Below are 15,758 nucleotides of genomic sequence, written 5' to 3' on the forward strand. Positions count from 1 at the left end.
TCGTCTGGCAAAAGAATCTCTCACATTTCTCCGCATGAAGAAAGCAAAATGAACAATTTGTTTATTTTCACTCCACACGGAAGATCTATTTTCGTTGTGATTTCCGCCAGTGCGTCTCGACGGGTTTTGCATTGCATCCTCATACATTATAGAGAATTTTCCTTGTGGAAACTTTCCACATTAAATGTCATCAAAATAGAATTTACCTGATATCGAGACAATGCGGACACATCGTAGATTAATGGGTGTTATACCCTGGATGAAGTCCGTGCACGTGAGAATTTTTGTGGTATTCCGCTCATCAATGCAATCCGAATCGTAGTGTGAACTACACATGTAGCACTGTAATCCTTTGAAGCCGCGGACAAAAAAATGAGGTAGCACACGGGGATACAAAAAAAATGTAAAGTAGTGTTAGAGAGGAAGTAAATGGACAGGAAGTAATATTGATGATTTACCACATGCTGCTAAACCCACTGCTAGCCACAGAGTCACTATGAAGAGTAGTAATCGCATTGCTGCACTGATTTTACTATTTCCTCCTCGTCTTGCTGACTGGCTCTACTTCCTCTCTCTGGACTTACACTTCACCTTCCAATCGTGCAACAGGAGAGGACTCGAATGAGAGAATACTCAACGAGACAATTCCCGCGCAATGGAGAGCCAAAAGAGTTTCAAAGGGGCGAACAAATTCACACTATTTAGTTATATTTGGAGCGAATATTCCAAATATTCCGAATTTTCTCTGTCATTTAAATGTTTATTGAAGAAGGATATCTGAAATCAATTTATTAAACCGAATCGTTTAAAAATCAAAGTGATTCGCACCTTAAACTTTGATCAAGCCTCAAGAACTCTTGAATAGATTCAGAATTTTTGTGAAATTACTACAGAAATTCCCAGAAAATCATTTATAACATTTTTATTTATTTACTTTTTATTAGTCCCAACCCACCCTAAGGTCTTTGGGTTTACTGACCCATGTAGGACCGTCAACAAGACTTAGCGATCTCTAGAAAAATCGAAAGAGTTATGTGAAGTTGGATCGAATACAAAAAACCATCTTTTTTTAAATAAGCTGTTTTTCAATTAAAGAAAAAACTTCCAAAAGCTCTTTATTCCATTAAAGACGGACAGGTGCCGTAAAGATTTCTTGTGCACACGTTTTGGACTAATTTTACGACTTTGTGTATTACTGATTTTGCATTTAGAGTAGTACGCAGAAGCTTCGCTGAAGGAAAAATCACAGTTCAAGCGGAATAAGAATATTTAAATGAAAAATTTTGCAAAAGGGCCCCAATTATTCACCCCTTTGACGTCGTCACATACGAATTTGTCTGTGTTGAATATTCTTTCGGGGTGCGCGCGCAGCAAAACACGAAGATCCACAACTAATTTCTATGAGGTCAGCGACGGAAATACTGTCTTATTTTATTTAATAATGATGATATATTGGCGTCCGACCCATTTGTATTTTTAGTCCGACTCCCCCTCGTCAATCTATTTTCCCATCCAAGTTGCGATGAATCTCAGCTATACCAGAATACTCCACGCGCTTAACAGCCTCCACCATGTTATTCCATTCATGAGGAATTCCCTGAGCATCGGGGTGGTTGATTGTGTGCGAACTAAATTATCCTCGGTCAATTGATTTTACCTCCCACATGGGATTCGTGGCATAGTGACATCCTTTGCACAAGGATTCAGTACCCCGGATAATTGCGCGTGTGATTCAATGATGTGGCCCATTGGTTCAGACGCGACCCCCTAAAACTGGATTCTGCTAGGAGAAACATGCCGTCTCATGGGTAGAAATGGAACGAAAACTAAAAGACCTTCATCTGGTTTTGTTTGTAATCTTTCTTTAAAAAAAAAAGATAAAAATGATAATATTTAAGAAGAAATTAAGTCTTTGCTTACAATCTTTGTTTAAAAATTTTTGTGATTTCTTTAAGGACGAAGAGTTCTGATCCAAAGAACATCTATTACACGTTAAAGGGAAAAATTTATTTATAATTTATTTTGTCAGTAAATTCAGTAAAATATAGTGTTGTAGTAATTCTAAAGATTCAGAGATGTTCAATCTTGTAAAATAAACTTTAATGATCTGAAAGAAAAGTTGGAAAACAGGAAACCAAATAAAAAATCCAGAAAATATCTTAAATGCGTCGACTAAATTACCTGCAAGCTATTTTGCAATAAATATAAATTCTAATTAGATATTTTAATAGGGAAAAAATCCGCGCTATCCTTAGTAATTAAAAGGTCAATCGAATAATAATGATAAAAAAAGATAACGATTGTATTACCTACATCATCTTCATCATATAATACGATACGAAGTAGTCGCACAAACATGTATACATTCCGAAATTAATTAGCAAATATAGAGAAGAAAGAGAAAACATACAAATGAAATAATCAATTCTTAGTATGAAATAGTTAATTGCAAAAGCACACGAGAGTTTCGGATTCATACGACAAATTTTTATTGCATACCCTGAACAAATTTTACACGATCGTTGAACAAACATTTAATTTTTGTTACACAAATCACTATTGCATTCGTCACAAGAAGCATCCGGGAAGATTTTGGGGCCCCATTCGAAGGATTTGTCAGATCTCAGTTGAAAATTGCATTCATCATTCACTGCGCATCGTCTCACGGCGATCTTTTCATTTCCATTTACACCTTTGATGGTCATACAGCGAAAACGCGTAGAACTTAGATCAGCAATTACATGGCCACACTCTTCAATTCTCTGATTTTCTGGATTCTCAAAGCATCCAGCATCATCGTCTGAATTGCACGTATAGCACTTCAATGTTGAACCTTATATAGGAATGTTCCAACAAAAAACATTAATTAATTTAATTTTCGTCCTATTTAGCACAACGATCTTATCACACAAATACAATTTACCATGACTCAGTGATGACACAGAAATACCGATAAGGGCAGCTAGAATTAGTTTTGCCAGCATTTTTCCGCGTAGGAGCGATCTTAAAAGAGGGACAATCGAACAACGAATGACTGGAATAAGCTCTTCTCTATGTTAATTTATAAAATTTATCAAGACAGAACTTACTGGTTTTCGGCGTCAGCGTTTTTCATCGCGATAGCTTGTTAATTAGTCAAAACAACAAGCACAAAAAGACGACTGACAATCCCACCTTATCGCACACAATTTATTTTGTCACACTTCACATACAAAAAAATAATGTTCGAAGAAACGAGTTTAGCTAGATAAGAGGTTTAATCAGATTCGAAAGGCAGCAATATATTTGCGAATTTTTTTTTTTCAAAAATGCCAACGACATTGTTGCTGGCGTTGTAGGCGATAAAACAGAAAAAAATGTTCTTACTTTCATTATTTTCTTGAAAGCTGGTGGTGGAGAATTATTTATTTAAATACTAAGTGTTAAGTAATAATTTTCTTTTTTTTTTAACCTTTAATACGTCAAGCGAAGTAGTCAGGTCTGTATTTAGTACTGCTACTTATTTTATTACAAATAGGAATTTGAATTGAATTGAATTGAATTTATTTGGCATGCCCTATGGAACTATACATGAGAACCTTAATAATTTATTATTTAAATTCGGGTTTTTCGTAAAAATCTGGTAGGAGGAACCATTATTATTACGTTGTTACCATTTTTAGTAGGTTTTAGGCTGATAAGGAACGTAAGAGTTTGAAATCAAAATTACGAACTTTAGAAAATTGTTTGTAGCCCCTAACTCAAAATCCAGCGAATGTTAACCTGCACATTGAGTGAGTAGCTCTAGGTCAGCGGTAACAGTAACTGTAATAACTGTCATTCCCTGACATTGGTCAACTACACCTACGTTACACACCTTCAAATAGGCAAGAGGAGAAGAGGGTGAAAAGAGATAGGTAGGCGGTTAAGAGAAAGCAGTGAGGAGCATAGAATGGTAATTTAGTCGTAGTCTAACTTTCGTGGAGTGTAGTCACGTGATCATTAGCTGTGATGCTAAAGTTCGAGGCTTCTAGAGGAAGTTGTTCATAGCCTTCACGGCTTAGGGTACCACATTAAAATCAATATAATTGAAGATCCAGGCTTGACTCCGCTTGAAAGTAAACGAAAATTCTAAAACCTAGAATACTGAAGTGTATCCGGACTATCTCTGAAATTAACAGTTCTGTTGAAAATTTTATTCAAAAAAAAACTTTAAAAACTTTTACAAAGAAATTTTAAAAAAGTGATATTTTGTTGCCCACATTATTATTGCAATAATCCGATGCACAAATTGAACACTGAGCATCAGGGAAAATTTCTCCACCCCAATCGAGGGCATTGTTGCTGTCGAGAACAAGTTCGCACTCATTTTCAATTCCACACCTGCGGAGAGCCACGGTTTTGTCTCCTTTTGTAGCCGTTATTGTGATGCATCTGAAACTCTCTGAGCCCACGTTCATAATCCGACAGAGGAAAGCCCGTTGATCTTCTGGTTGAGAAAAACAACCGGGGTCATCGTCAGAGTCACACGTGTAGCACATTAAACCTTTGGGGAAAATGTAACACGGTTATTTTTAAAGCTTTTAGAAGAATCTTTGCTTCTTCTTTATTTTTATTTCCTTACCATGTGCTGTGGCAAAGACTAATGCCACTAAGAAAGAACAAATGAGAACTTTTTTCATCGTTTTCAGTACGTTGTTTGGCGCCGAATGATGAAAATTTGCCTCTAGCAGCTTTTTATCATTATAAGATAACAATCAAACTTTTAGGAAGGTGAAGACCAAAGAGTCTTTAGGGGGAAGATACGGAGAGATACTTAAAGTACACAGGGACTCACAAAAATATTATTTTTCCATTAATTTGTGAAAACTTGAAATATGTTTTCTTTTTTATAAATCATAAATTTAAATCAAACTAAGGGTATTCTTATAAAAAAATCCCGAAGATTAATTTAATGAAAAAGGAGAAGGTTTGCCAAAAGTCTTTTTAATGGTCTTTACGTAGATTTTTTTTTCTAATAAAACTTTTTAACTATCCAAATACTTCTCTGACTTTTATAATATCCGTAAAGCTCTAAAGATGTCATTAATGTTATCAATGAATAAAAAATTATCTCGTCTCAGCTACATATGTATATAGCTGTAGTAGAGCACTTCAGTGGATTCTCCTAACAACATGGGGAATACCAAATCATAATCTATTATTTACGTAGTTTTCTACAATCTCTGTTTTCTTTTTTTTATGCATAGGCGCCAACAACGGAGGACAGCAATTCCAATTTCATCCAAATCGGCGTGGATACGTCAAATGCTTTCGTACGAAAAAGCCCAACACCGTTGCTGAAGCCAACACCCAACAAGAATCGCTCCAGCACAACGATTGTTGGTCCAAATCGCAGCATCGTGAACCTCGGTATGCCCAATGAGAGTGTCGTTGTGAATAGTGGGAACTTCAATATGCCAATGAACCTCGAAGATTTGGATGATTTACTTAACTATGCAGACGAGCAGGCAGCTAAACCCAATGCAGGTGTCCCTGCTAAGGAAACTCTCGCTGCAAAAGGCAGCAATGCGTCCATCGGTCAAATTTCAAATGTCTGCAGTAGTGGATATCAGAGTATTGCAACGCAGAGTCAGAGCTCGTCACCTGTGGAGAATCACCATGGAGCTGATCCGAAGGCACCCAAGCGTCCACCACCGACAAAGTACCAATTTGGTGGTACAAAGGAGACCGCAAGTGCTGTGGGGGCAACGTCCCAGACGCACGCCTTCAAGAATCCCATGTATCACATTCAGAATCACTCCCATCACTCTCAGTCGTCGCAGAAGAGTTCTTCCTTGACACCATCGAGTAGTGAGGAGCGCCTTGACTATGCGAATGTGAATGGGAACACAGCTGCAGCTATTATTGGGGAGATAAGGGGTGAAAGTGAGTTATCCATGGTGGCAGCTGATCTTCTACCTGCTCCAACAAGGCTCAGTGCCCATCGTCTACCACGCACCAATCCCATGATGCAGTACAAACGCGAAGAACCACTCGCGAATCTTGGTGCTGGTGGTAGTCGCTACCAGAGGCGCTTGAGCGTTGAATCAGCCAGAACTCTGTCTGATAGCTCCACAGACACAGAGGGGTACACAATGGAGGGAAAAAGACGCAGATCAGGACGATCGGTGGAACAGTGCGAGCGGGAGATTCAGCGACTTCAGGCTGCGGTGGATTCAATGCGAAGCAAGCTTGAGGAGTCTGGTTTGAGGGGTGATCCCAACAACTTAAGGGACTCAAATGATGACCTTCTCTCTATGTCGCATCACAGTGATAGTAAAATGAGGAGCATTATTAGTAGGTGAGTTGTTCTTCCGGCTTCTATAGAATTTTGTAAAGTCTTGTGCTGATGAATTACGAAAAGTCAGTATTTTCTAGCTGTTGTTGGTCTGCTTTAAAGGAAACTTTGGAGTTTTTGTCAATACCAGAAATGAAATTATTTCTTATGAAAACCTTTGTCTAAACCCCTAGGTTAATTGCAATGGAAGAAGAACTAAGGAGAGAGCAGCTGAAGATGTCATTGGCTCTTTCGCACAAGCAACGCGTGATTGAGGCACAAGGGCAGCAAATAGCTGCCCTCGATGCGGCCAACAATCGACTCTTGAGCGCCCTATCGAGTCTACGACAGCGCTACGAGAACCAGCAGGCAGGAGGTCGTGATGATGACTCTCCCAGCGGAAGTGGCCACAATGGACAAACGTCTACAACGTGCTGAGATAACTTAAAGAACACGCACGACTCCTATACCTTATTTTAGATTTTATCATGTGTAAAAAAAAGTTGTTAATTTAAAGATAATTTTAAATTTTAAAATTTTCGTCTCTCTGCCCCTACAATCTTCTCAAAAATTAATAGATACCTAATAGATTTTAGTGAGTGCTGCTATATTTTAGTAAATAGACATAATGTTAGGATGTAAGTCAGACTATACGCACTAAAGCACCATTATTGCATAACATGTAAAAGAGTATTAAGATGCAGTGTTAGGGTGAAGAAAAAAAATCTAATTTCGCTTATAATTTATTGGAAACACCAAAGATCACACAAACACTTTATTGGTAAACAAAAAAATCTTCAATAAATGTGGGCACAATAAAAAAAAAAAAAGATATTACAAGATTTTCCTGAATTTTATTTATTTATTTGAGAAAATTTTAAGGATTTCGTGTCTGTTCAGCTATGCATTTCTACACCGTTGTTGGTCCGATCGCGATGAAATTTGGTACAGAGTCTACTTATACTAGGCGGTTTTTAGCAACGACATTCATTTTCCCCCCAAAGCCCCCCTTCGTAGCGCCCCCATATAAATTTCATGATTTTTTGCGAATTTTTGAATTTGGCGCCCTTTTTGGCGCCCTTTGTTGAAGAGAAAATGAGACGGATGCCTTTCACCGCTATTCGTCTCCCTCACACATTCAGTTTTTCGCAATTTTTTCGCGTTTTCCGCCAAATTTTCCGAGGAAATTGTGTTTTTTGTGACCATCAGGAAAACACTTTTGAATTTTTGGCATCAAAAATTCCAAAAGTCACGAAAATCCATTTCCGGGAAAAAAAGTGCGTGTAAAATCCCCAACCGTCAAAATTTCTGCCAGTCCTAATTTCCGCACTAAGCGGCTTCCCGGGGCCGCGGGAGCACCCGTAAGTGCCCCAGGAGTCCCAAAATGGCGTTTTATGCCCAAAAACTTGAGAAAAAACAAGGGAAAACGCATTTTTAGAAAAAACAAAAAAAAAGTTCGTTAAAGTTCAAATTTTATTATTCAGACGTTATATAGCGAGAGAAAATGAGACGGTGTACGTCACTGATACCGTCTCCCTCAGACCTTTAGTTTCATTGTGTCTCCACTAAGGTTAAGCCTTAACCATACGTTAAATTTGATTTTTGATTCTTTTCTTATTAAAATATTTATAGAAGTTCTTTGGATATATTTTCTAAAACAGATTTAAAGCTAGAAATTCATTTACGAATTTCATTTTCTTGCCATTTTCTTTTAATTCACTACTTTACTATAGATGAGGTTCTGTTTTTCAGAATTTTTTAAAGTTTCAAATGAAAAAAATTTTCAAATTATATCAAAACTATATGAGCAACTTTATTTATTACTTAAAGAAAAATCGATCGAAAAAAGTTTGTTAACTGCTTTGTAAAAGTTTGTAAATTTCATACAAAAATTTAACAAACTGGACCTTTAATTTGCTCCGATGACCTTTTTCGTCGAAGTTGTTTAATTTTAATCTCCAAATACTCAAATTCTTTGAAAAGCTCAAAGAGATTATCCTTTTATTATTCCCAAATGTAACGCTAAATAAAATATGAAAAATACATTTTCAGGCTCATTGGACATATTTCTCTTTTCTCTAATTAACCTCAATATGCCTATTACAATAACGAACTTTTTGGTAAAATTGTTTGTAAAAGGATATAGTATGCTGGTTTTTTTCAACAAACTATGACAATCATATTTGTAAGAGTTCATAAAAATTTTAATAAACTCATTTTTAACAAAATTGATAAAGTTAGCATAAAGTTTGTTTAATGTTTGTAAAAACCAACCTTTTGCGTCCAAATGATATTCAAGTAACAAACAAATTTGTTGTTAACTCCGAATTAGTGAAAGAACAAGTTCTACAAACTTTTTAGCGAACCTCTTTTCAACGTAGGACAATTGAAGGCTCCAATGAGGTAACATAGTAAGTTTATAAAACTTCCTGCCTACTACGTTTGTCGCCGCTTAGGCTCCAAAGAGGGATCATCGCGATCACAAATGATGCGCGTGCAACCAAAACCGCAAGAGCGGAATTATTATCAAATGAAATTTTGGCAATGATGAAGAAAAAGTACTCTTAGAGAGTCAGTCTTTGGCAATCAATTATCACAGTCGGTTGAGTTTATCACAGAAAATTATTTGGCTATTATTTGGACTTTGGGGAGAATAAATTACTGGTGACGGGAGAATTAAATAAGTTTATGTACAATTGAAGGAAAATTGAATTTGAATAAAATATTATGTACAATTGAATTAGAATAAATAGTATTTACAAGTGAATAAAACTTAAAGCTAAAATATATACAATTTGGAGTTGTGAATTTATGTACAATTACAAGACAAATACAGTGAATTAATTATTTACAACGTGCGATATTTTGGTGGCGAATCATCACAGAAAAAGCTATCACAGAAAGTATCACAGAAAGTTGAGTGAGAAATTGTATCACAGATCAAGGTGCTTTTCAAGCTTATCACAAATTTGGCGCGAAGTGCAATTGCGGGACACATCACCGAGGGGTCAACTACTCCAGCCGTACCTGTCGAAATTTTTGCTCCTTAGCAAGCCGGAAGGCTCTAGGACAATTAATTGATAACACGTATAATTCACAGGTACGCACATTCAAACCACATTCACACCACATTCACCCCACGCATGCATCACAGCCACAATTAACACAACTTTATCACAATACAATTCACAGGTACGAAGAACAATCAAAGACGTACACAAGGACAACACAGAATATTAAATAATTAACATTTATCACACATATCTACAGGTGAGCGCCACCATTTTGGTCCTTCGAGCCGGATGGCTCTAGGACAATTAATTGATAACACGTATAATTCACAGGTACGCACATTCAAACCACATTCACACCACATTCACCCCACGCATGCATCACAGCCACAATTAACACAACTTTATCACAATACAATTCACAGGTACGAAGAACAATCAAAGACGTACACAAGGACAACACAGAATATTAAATAATTAACATTTATCACACATATCTACAGGTGAGCGCCACCATTTTGACCCTTCGAGCAGTTTGATCATCGATCGTTTGATACATCGAGATCTTCAACTCCTACTGGGCTAGCGACTACCACAATACAGTCCACTTACCTACGCTCTACCAGTTAGTCTATCGCTGTGCCCTTTGCCCTCCCAAGAAGCATCATGCCGGCCAAGACAGCATCCCGCGCAAACTACAAGGGGCAGCTCACTAAGGTGAAACGTGCCATCGAGAAGTACATGATGAACTTCGATGAGCTGAAGCAACCCACCGCAGGAGCTGATCTCACCAAGCTGCTAGAGGAAGTTGATCAAATTGAAGCCAAGTTCTCGGACATCCAAACCCAGATCATTGCAGAGGCTCCTCCAGACTTGAAGGAGAAGGAGATGCAAGACATGGCCACCTTCGTTGAGGATTGCAACATGGTCCATTTTGAGATCACCAAGCTCCATGCTAGACGGAATGAGTTGTGCAATCCACCAGTGACTGCACTGCCCAACACATCCGATGCACTTCAGCAGGTTATGCAGCTTGTTCAGACTCAATTCAAGGAAGTTATGCAGACTCATCGTGAGGACATGGAGACTGTGCTCAGCAATTCTATGCAGCATAGTATGACGTTTCAACAGCCTACGGGAGCTTCGGGAGTGGCAAAATTGGAGCCCTTGAAGGTTCCCACATTCAGTGGGGTTTATTCGGAGTGGAAATCCTTCCAGGATTTGTTCACTTCCATTGTGCACAACAATACGCATTTGACTGGTGCCCAGAAGATGCATTATTTGAAGCTCGCTCTGCAAGGAGAGGCATCGTTGACCATCGCTCATTTCGGCATTTCGGATGAGAATTACTCAGTGGCATGGAAGATGGTTCAGGATCGCTACGATGACAACCACAAGATCGTCAATTCTCACATTGAGACGTTCTTAAAGCAATCAGCGGTAGCACAGCCGTCAGCAAGTGGTCTTCGGAAGCTATTCACCACATCAGCATCCATTCTTCAGGCCATGGAGGCCCTGAAGGTCACACAGAGGGATCCCTGGTTGATTCACATCATCAGAGAGAAGCTAGATGCCGAGTCACAAGTGCTGTGGTCCAGAGAAATCAATGATGACATCCCCACATGGCAGCAGTTCGAGGCGTTCCTGCACAAACGATGTAAGTCACTTGAATTATGTTCTCCCCCAATACCAAAGTCCAATCAAAATTCAAATCAAAAGCCAAAGCCCAAAAATGAGAAATCTCGAGGTTCTTGCTATACCGCCCAATCTCAATCAAGTCAAAAAGTGTGCCCATTTTGCAAGAAACCCAATCACAAATTGTTCAGATGCCGAGATTTTCTCTCTCAAACTGCCTCGAAAAGACTAGAGATCACCCAATCCCTCAAAATGTGCCAGAATTGCCTATCTGACACACATGCTACAACCGATTGTTCGTACTCATTATGCAAACAATGCAATCAAAAACACAATACCCTGTTGCATGAAGCATTTGGTTCCCCCTTACCTTCTGGTTCGCAATCCACGGGAGTAGACAGCTCCACAGGAACAGTTTGTTGTGCCAATGTTATGGGAGACAGCTCGCTACACGTTTTATTAGCCACTGCTCAAGTCAAGCTGCTGGATGATGACAACAACGAGCACTCCTGTCGTGTGCTACTTGATGCTGGCTCACAGTTCAATTTCATCACGACCCATTTGGTGCAGAGGCTTCGACTCAAGCTGAATCCCGCGGAGTTCATCATCAAAGGCATAGGGTCAGTGACTCAGATTTCCAAGCACAGGACTGATGTCAGGCTTCGGTTGAACCAAGATGTCTCAGAAATTGGTTGTGCGGTTGTCAAGAAAATCACAGGGAATCTGCCCAATTGTTTCATAGATAGAGAGTCGTTCACAATCCCTGATTCAATCCAATTGGCTGATCCAGACTGGCATCGCAATCAGCCAGTTGACATGCTCATTGGAGGAGAATTCTTCTGGCATTTCCTCAAAGACCAAACCATCACTCTTGGCCCCAATGCTCCACTCTTGAAAGATAGCGTGTTCGGATGGCTGGTCGTAGGACCACATTTCAACAAACCAACTGTGAATTCCAAGTCCATAGGGCAGTGCAATGTGGCTACATCAATGGCTAGTATGGAGGCCACCATGCAGAAGTTCTGGAAGGTTGAGGAAGTACCGAAGCGCCAGGAGAAAATCAGTGAGCAAGATGAGGCTGAGAAGATCTTCCAATCTACCACTACACGTACAGAAGATGGTCGATACATGGTTACCTTGCCATTCACAGAAGAAATCAAAGAATTGGGGAACAATAGAAGTTCGGCTACTCACCAGTTTCTGCAATTGGAGCGACGATTGGACAGGAATAGTGATCTCAAGGCAGAATACACAAAGGTCATCCACGAGTACCTCAGCTTGAACATCATCGAGGAGGTTCCAGCTTGTGAGTTAGACCGGCCATCTTATTATCTACCTCACCATGCGGTAGTCAAATTGCATGCAATCAGCACGAAGCTCCGAATAGTTTTCAATGGGAGTGCAATCTCTCAAACAGGACGTAGTCTCAATCACTGTCTCCGGATAGGTCCCGTGGTTCAGCCTCCTCTAGTTGAGATACTATGGAGATTCAGAATTCATCAATTCGCTCTCACATGTGATGTTGTCAAGATGTATCTTCAAATACTCATGTGTCCAGAACATCGAGACTACGTACGATTCATGTGGAGAGACCACAAGACAGGCGACATCCGACACTTTCGCTTCCGCACAGTTTGTTTTGGGCTTGCCTCTTCGCCATTCTTAGCGACGCGAACACTCATCCAGCTCGCAGAGGAGGAGGGACATCTGTTTCCACTCGCAGCCAAGGCAATCCGGGAGTGCTTTTATGTCGACGACTGCCTTGTGTCATTACCAAGTATATCTGATCTCATTTTGTTGAGAGAAGAACTCATTCAGCTCCTAGGCAGAGCACAGTTTCAGTTGGCCAAGTTCAAGTCAAACTGCCCATCGGAAACAGACGACAATGGAGATAGTCAGTCACATGACCTTGCCGATGACACCGTGAAGACTTTGGGATTGATTTGGAATAGCACTTCAGACACTTTCCAATTCAACTTGTCGGATAGCATTCCCACGGAGAATGTCACCAAGAGGCAGATGTTGTCAGCCATCGCAAAAATCTACGATCCTATCGGACTGATAGGGCCTATCATCTCACATGCCAAGCTCATGATGCAGGAGGTATGGCTTCTGAAAGTAGATTGGGATACTCCAGTACCAAGCGACTTACAGCATAAATGGTCAACATTCATCAAGGACCTACCTTCCATTGAGTCACTACGAATCCCCAGGTGGATTTCCAGCATTGCTTCCCCTACACATGTGGAATTGCATGCATTCGCTGACGCCAGCTCCGTAGCGTACGGAGCCGTCATCTTTTATGTATCCGAGGATGCTAATGGACACAAGTCATCCAGGCTCCTCACCTCAAAATCCAAAGTTGTGCCATTGAAGGACAAGGAGACCGAGGATCCTGCCATCACCATTCCCAAGGCAGAATTATGTGCAGCCAAGATGGCAGCGGAGTTGATGTCGAGTGTCTCTGAAGCGTTGGGTGTTACTCAATGTTTCTATTGGACGGATGCAGCAGTGGTTCTGTACCAAATTCACACACCGTCGGAGAAACGAGAGATATTCGTCAGAAACAGAGTCCGGGACATTCTGAAGTTGACAAAAGCAGAAGAATGGCGCCATGTCGCATCAGCTGACAACCCCGCAGACCCGCTTTCACGAGGATGTTTGGCTTCCCAGGCTGTCACAAACACTTTATGGTGGTCAGGGCCCGAATGGCTAGTACAGGGTAGTGATCATTGGCCAGCAGCATTCGATCCCAAAACTTTCTCAATGGGGAGGAAGCCTGCCGTTGCGTTGACCTCCACAAATGCAATGTCACCAGCGCACGACACCAATGATTCTCTCCACTCAATCCTTCACATGCGCATCAGCACATTTACTCGTATGCAGCGGGTATTAGCTTGGGTTATCCGGGCTAAAAACATTTTCAAAGTGCGTAAGGGCAGAGTCACTCGAAGCACACAAGAAAACATGATTACAGGACCACTTACGGTAGATGAATTACAGCAAGCGGAAACTTTTCTCGTCAAACGGGAACAAGAGCAACATTTCGCCGCAATTCTGACAGCTGTGAGGAACGGCAGCCTGGATCATACTTCACACTTCAAATTTATTCGGCGATTGCGTCCATTCATCGACAGTGAAGGCATTTTACGTGTAGGAGGTCGTTTGAGCAATTCTTGTGAATCTTATGATGTGCAGCACCCGATAATCTTGCCCAAAGGTCGGTTGTCACTGCTTATTGCTCGCCACTTTCACCTCACTATGCTTCACGCCGGACCGCAAGCACTGTTATCGTCTCTCAGGCAGCGATTTTGGCCGATAGATGGCCGAAGGTTGACAAGACATGTTGTTTACCATTGTGTCAGGTGTTTCAAAGTTAAGCCTCGCGTTCAGGAACAACTTATGGGCGATTTGCCTGAGCATAGATCATCAAAATTAGCTGCATTCACCGCTACAGGCATGGACTTTGCGGGGCCAGTGCTCCTGAAGACGGGAATTCGCAAGGGCACAACCACCAAAGCATACATTCTGGTGTTAGTGTGTATGTCAACAAAGGCGATACACCTTGAATTGGTGAGTTCTTTGACCACAAATGCATTCATCGCCGCGCTCCGTCGATTCACTAGCAGACGTGGAGCACCAAAGTACATTTATTCGGACAATGCCAAGACATTCGTCGGGGCAGACAGAGAATTGAAGGAATTACTCGCTTCAACGGAGTACACCGACGATGTTGGAAATTTCATGTCCGGAAAAGGAATCCAGTGGCGTTTTCAGCCTCCAAGAGCGCCACACCATGGAGGTTTATGGGAGGCGGGAGTCAAGTCCTGCAAGTATCATCTCAAAAGGATCGTGGGAGCTACGCCGTTGAATTTTGAGGAGATGACTACCGTACTGACGCAAATCGAGAGTGTTCTGAACAGTCGGCCGTTAGTTCAGCTGCCCACAAGTTCCGATATGCCCGATCTAACGTATCTCACGCCGGGGCATTTTTTGGGCTTAGAAGGAGCGGCCCAGCTGCCAGATCCCACGCTTGAGCATCTGTCGAGCAACAGAGTGAGCAGATGGCAATTGTGTCAGAAATTGCAGCAGGATTTTTCGAAGAGATGGAAGGAGGAGTACCTGACAACTTTGCAAGTCAGGACGAAATGGAGTAAGGAATGTGTCAATCTACAGGTTGAAGATGTAGTGTTGTTGTACGCCGATCATCTGCCATCTCCAGGTTGGCTGCTGGGAGTAGTCATGGAAATATTCCCAGGAAAGGATAATCGTGTACGGGTAGTCCTGGTGAGGACATCGAAAGGGACATTCAAGAGGCCGATTACAAAGGTTGTCAAATTGCCCATTGAAGATGAGCAATTTCCCGCGGAGGATGTCGCCGCTTAGGCTCCAAAGAGGGATCATCGCGATCACAAATGATGCGCGTGCAAGCAAAACCGCAAGAGCGGAATTATTATCAAATGAAATTTTGGCAATGATGAAGAAAAAGTACTCTTAGAGAGTCAGTCTTTGGCAATCAATTATCACAGTCGGTTGAGTTTATCACAGAAAATTATTTGGCTATTATTTGGACTTTGGGGAGAATAAATTATTGGTGACGGGAGAATTAAATAAGTTTATGTACAATTGAAGGAAAATTGAATTTGAATAAAATATTATGTACAATTGAATTAGAATAAATAGTATTTACAAGTGAATAAAACTTAAAGCTAAAATATATACAATTTGGAGTTGTGAATTTATGTACAATTACAAGACAAATACAGTGAATTAATTATTTACAACGTGCGATATTTTGGTGGCGAATCATCACA

At 40.6% G+C, this 15,758-nt stretch overlaps 3 protein-coding genes and 1 long non-coding RNA gene across 18 annotated transcripts in view; 2 read left to right on the forward strand and 2 right to left on the reverse strand.

Moving 5' to 3' along the window:
* Window positions 1-7,140, forward strand: part of LOC129797369 (ras GTPase-activating protein raskol) — a 49,312-nt gene extending 42,172 nt beyond the window's left edge. For all 15 annotated transcript variants that reach the window (XM_055839837.1, XM_055839836.1, XM_055839840.1 and 12 more), the window contains 2 exons: window positions 5,229-6,322; window positions 6,493-7,140. In XM_055839837.1, coding sequence (XP_055695812.1) covers window positions 5,229-6,322; window positions 6,493-6,736 — 1,338 coding nt within the window. In that variant the 3' untranslated portion in view covers window positions 6,737-7,140. The remainder of the gene's footprint in view (window positions 1-5,228; window positions 6,323-6,492) is intronic.
* LOC129797372 (uncharacterized) lies at window positions 2,466-3,215 on the reverse strand. Its single transcript, XM_055839855.1, has 3 exons — window positions 3,090-3,215; window positions 2,924-3,003; window positions 2,466-2,833 (listed from the first exon to the last, which is right to left on the reverse strand). The coding sequence occupies exons 1-3, from the start codon at window positions 3,113-3,115 to the stop codon at window positions 2,535-2,537; spliced, it is 405 nt and encodes a 134-aa protein (XP_055695830.1). The 5' UTR covers window positions 3,116-3,215; the 3' UTR covers window positions 2,466-2,534.
* Window positions 4,160-4,689, reverse strand: LOC129797374 (uncharacterized). Its single transcript, XR_008751328.1, has 2 exons — window positions 4,604-4,689; window positions 4,160-4,525 (listed from the first exon to the last, which is right to left on the reverse strand). It is a non-coding gene; the product is annotated as an uncharacterized LOC129797374 (long non-coding RNA).
* A 2,282-nt stretch (window positions 7,141-9,422) lies between the features above and the next one.
* Window positions 9,423-15,330, forward strand: LOC129793526 (uncharacterized). Its single transcript, XM_055834046.1, has 4 exons — window positions 9,423-9,490; window positions 9,569-9,642; window positions 9,735-13,833; window positions 14,338-15,330. Exons 3-4 carry the CDS (start codon window positions 9,976-9,978, stop codon window positions 15,328-15,330), a joined length of 4,851 nt encoding a protein of 1,616 aa, XP_055690021.1. The 5' UTR covers window positions 9,423-9,490; window positions 9,569-9,642; window positions 9,735-9,975.
* The last annotated feature ends 428 nt before the right edge of the window (window positions 15,331-15,758 follow it).

The sequence above is a fragment of the Lutzomyia longipalpis genome, chromosome 1 (assembly GCF_024334085.1).
Source record: "Lutzomyia longipalpis isolate SR_M1_2022 chromosome 1, ASM2433408v1".
Taxonomy (NCBI): domain Eukaryota; kingdom Metazoa; phylum Arthropoda; class Insecta; order Diptera; family Psychodidae; genus Lutzomyia; species Lutzomyia longipalpis.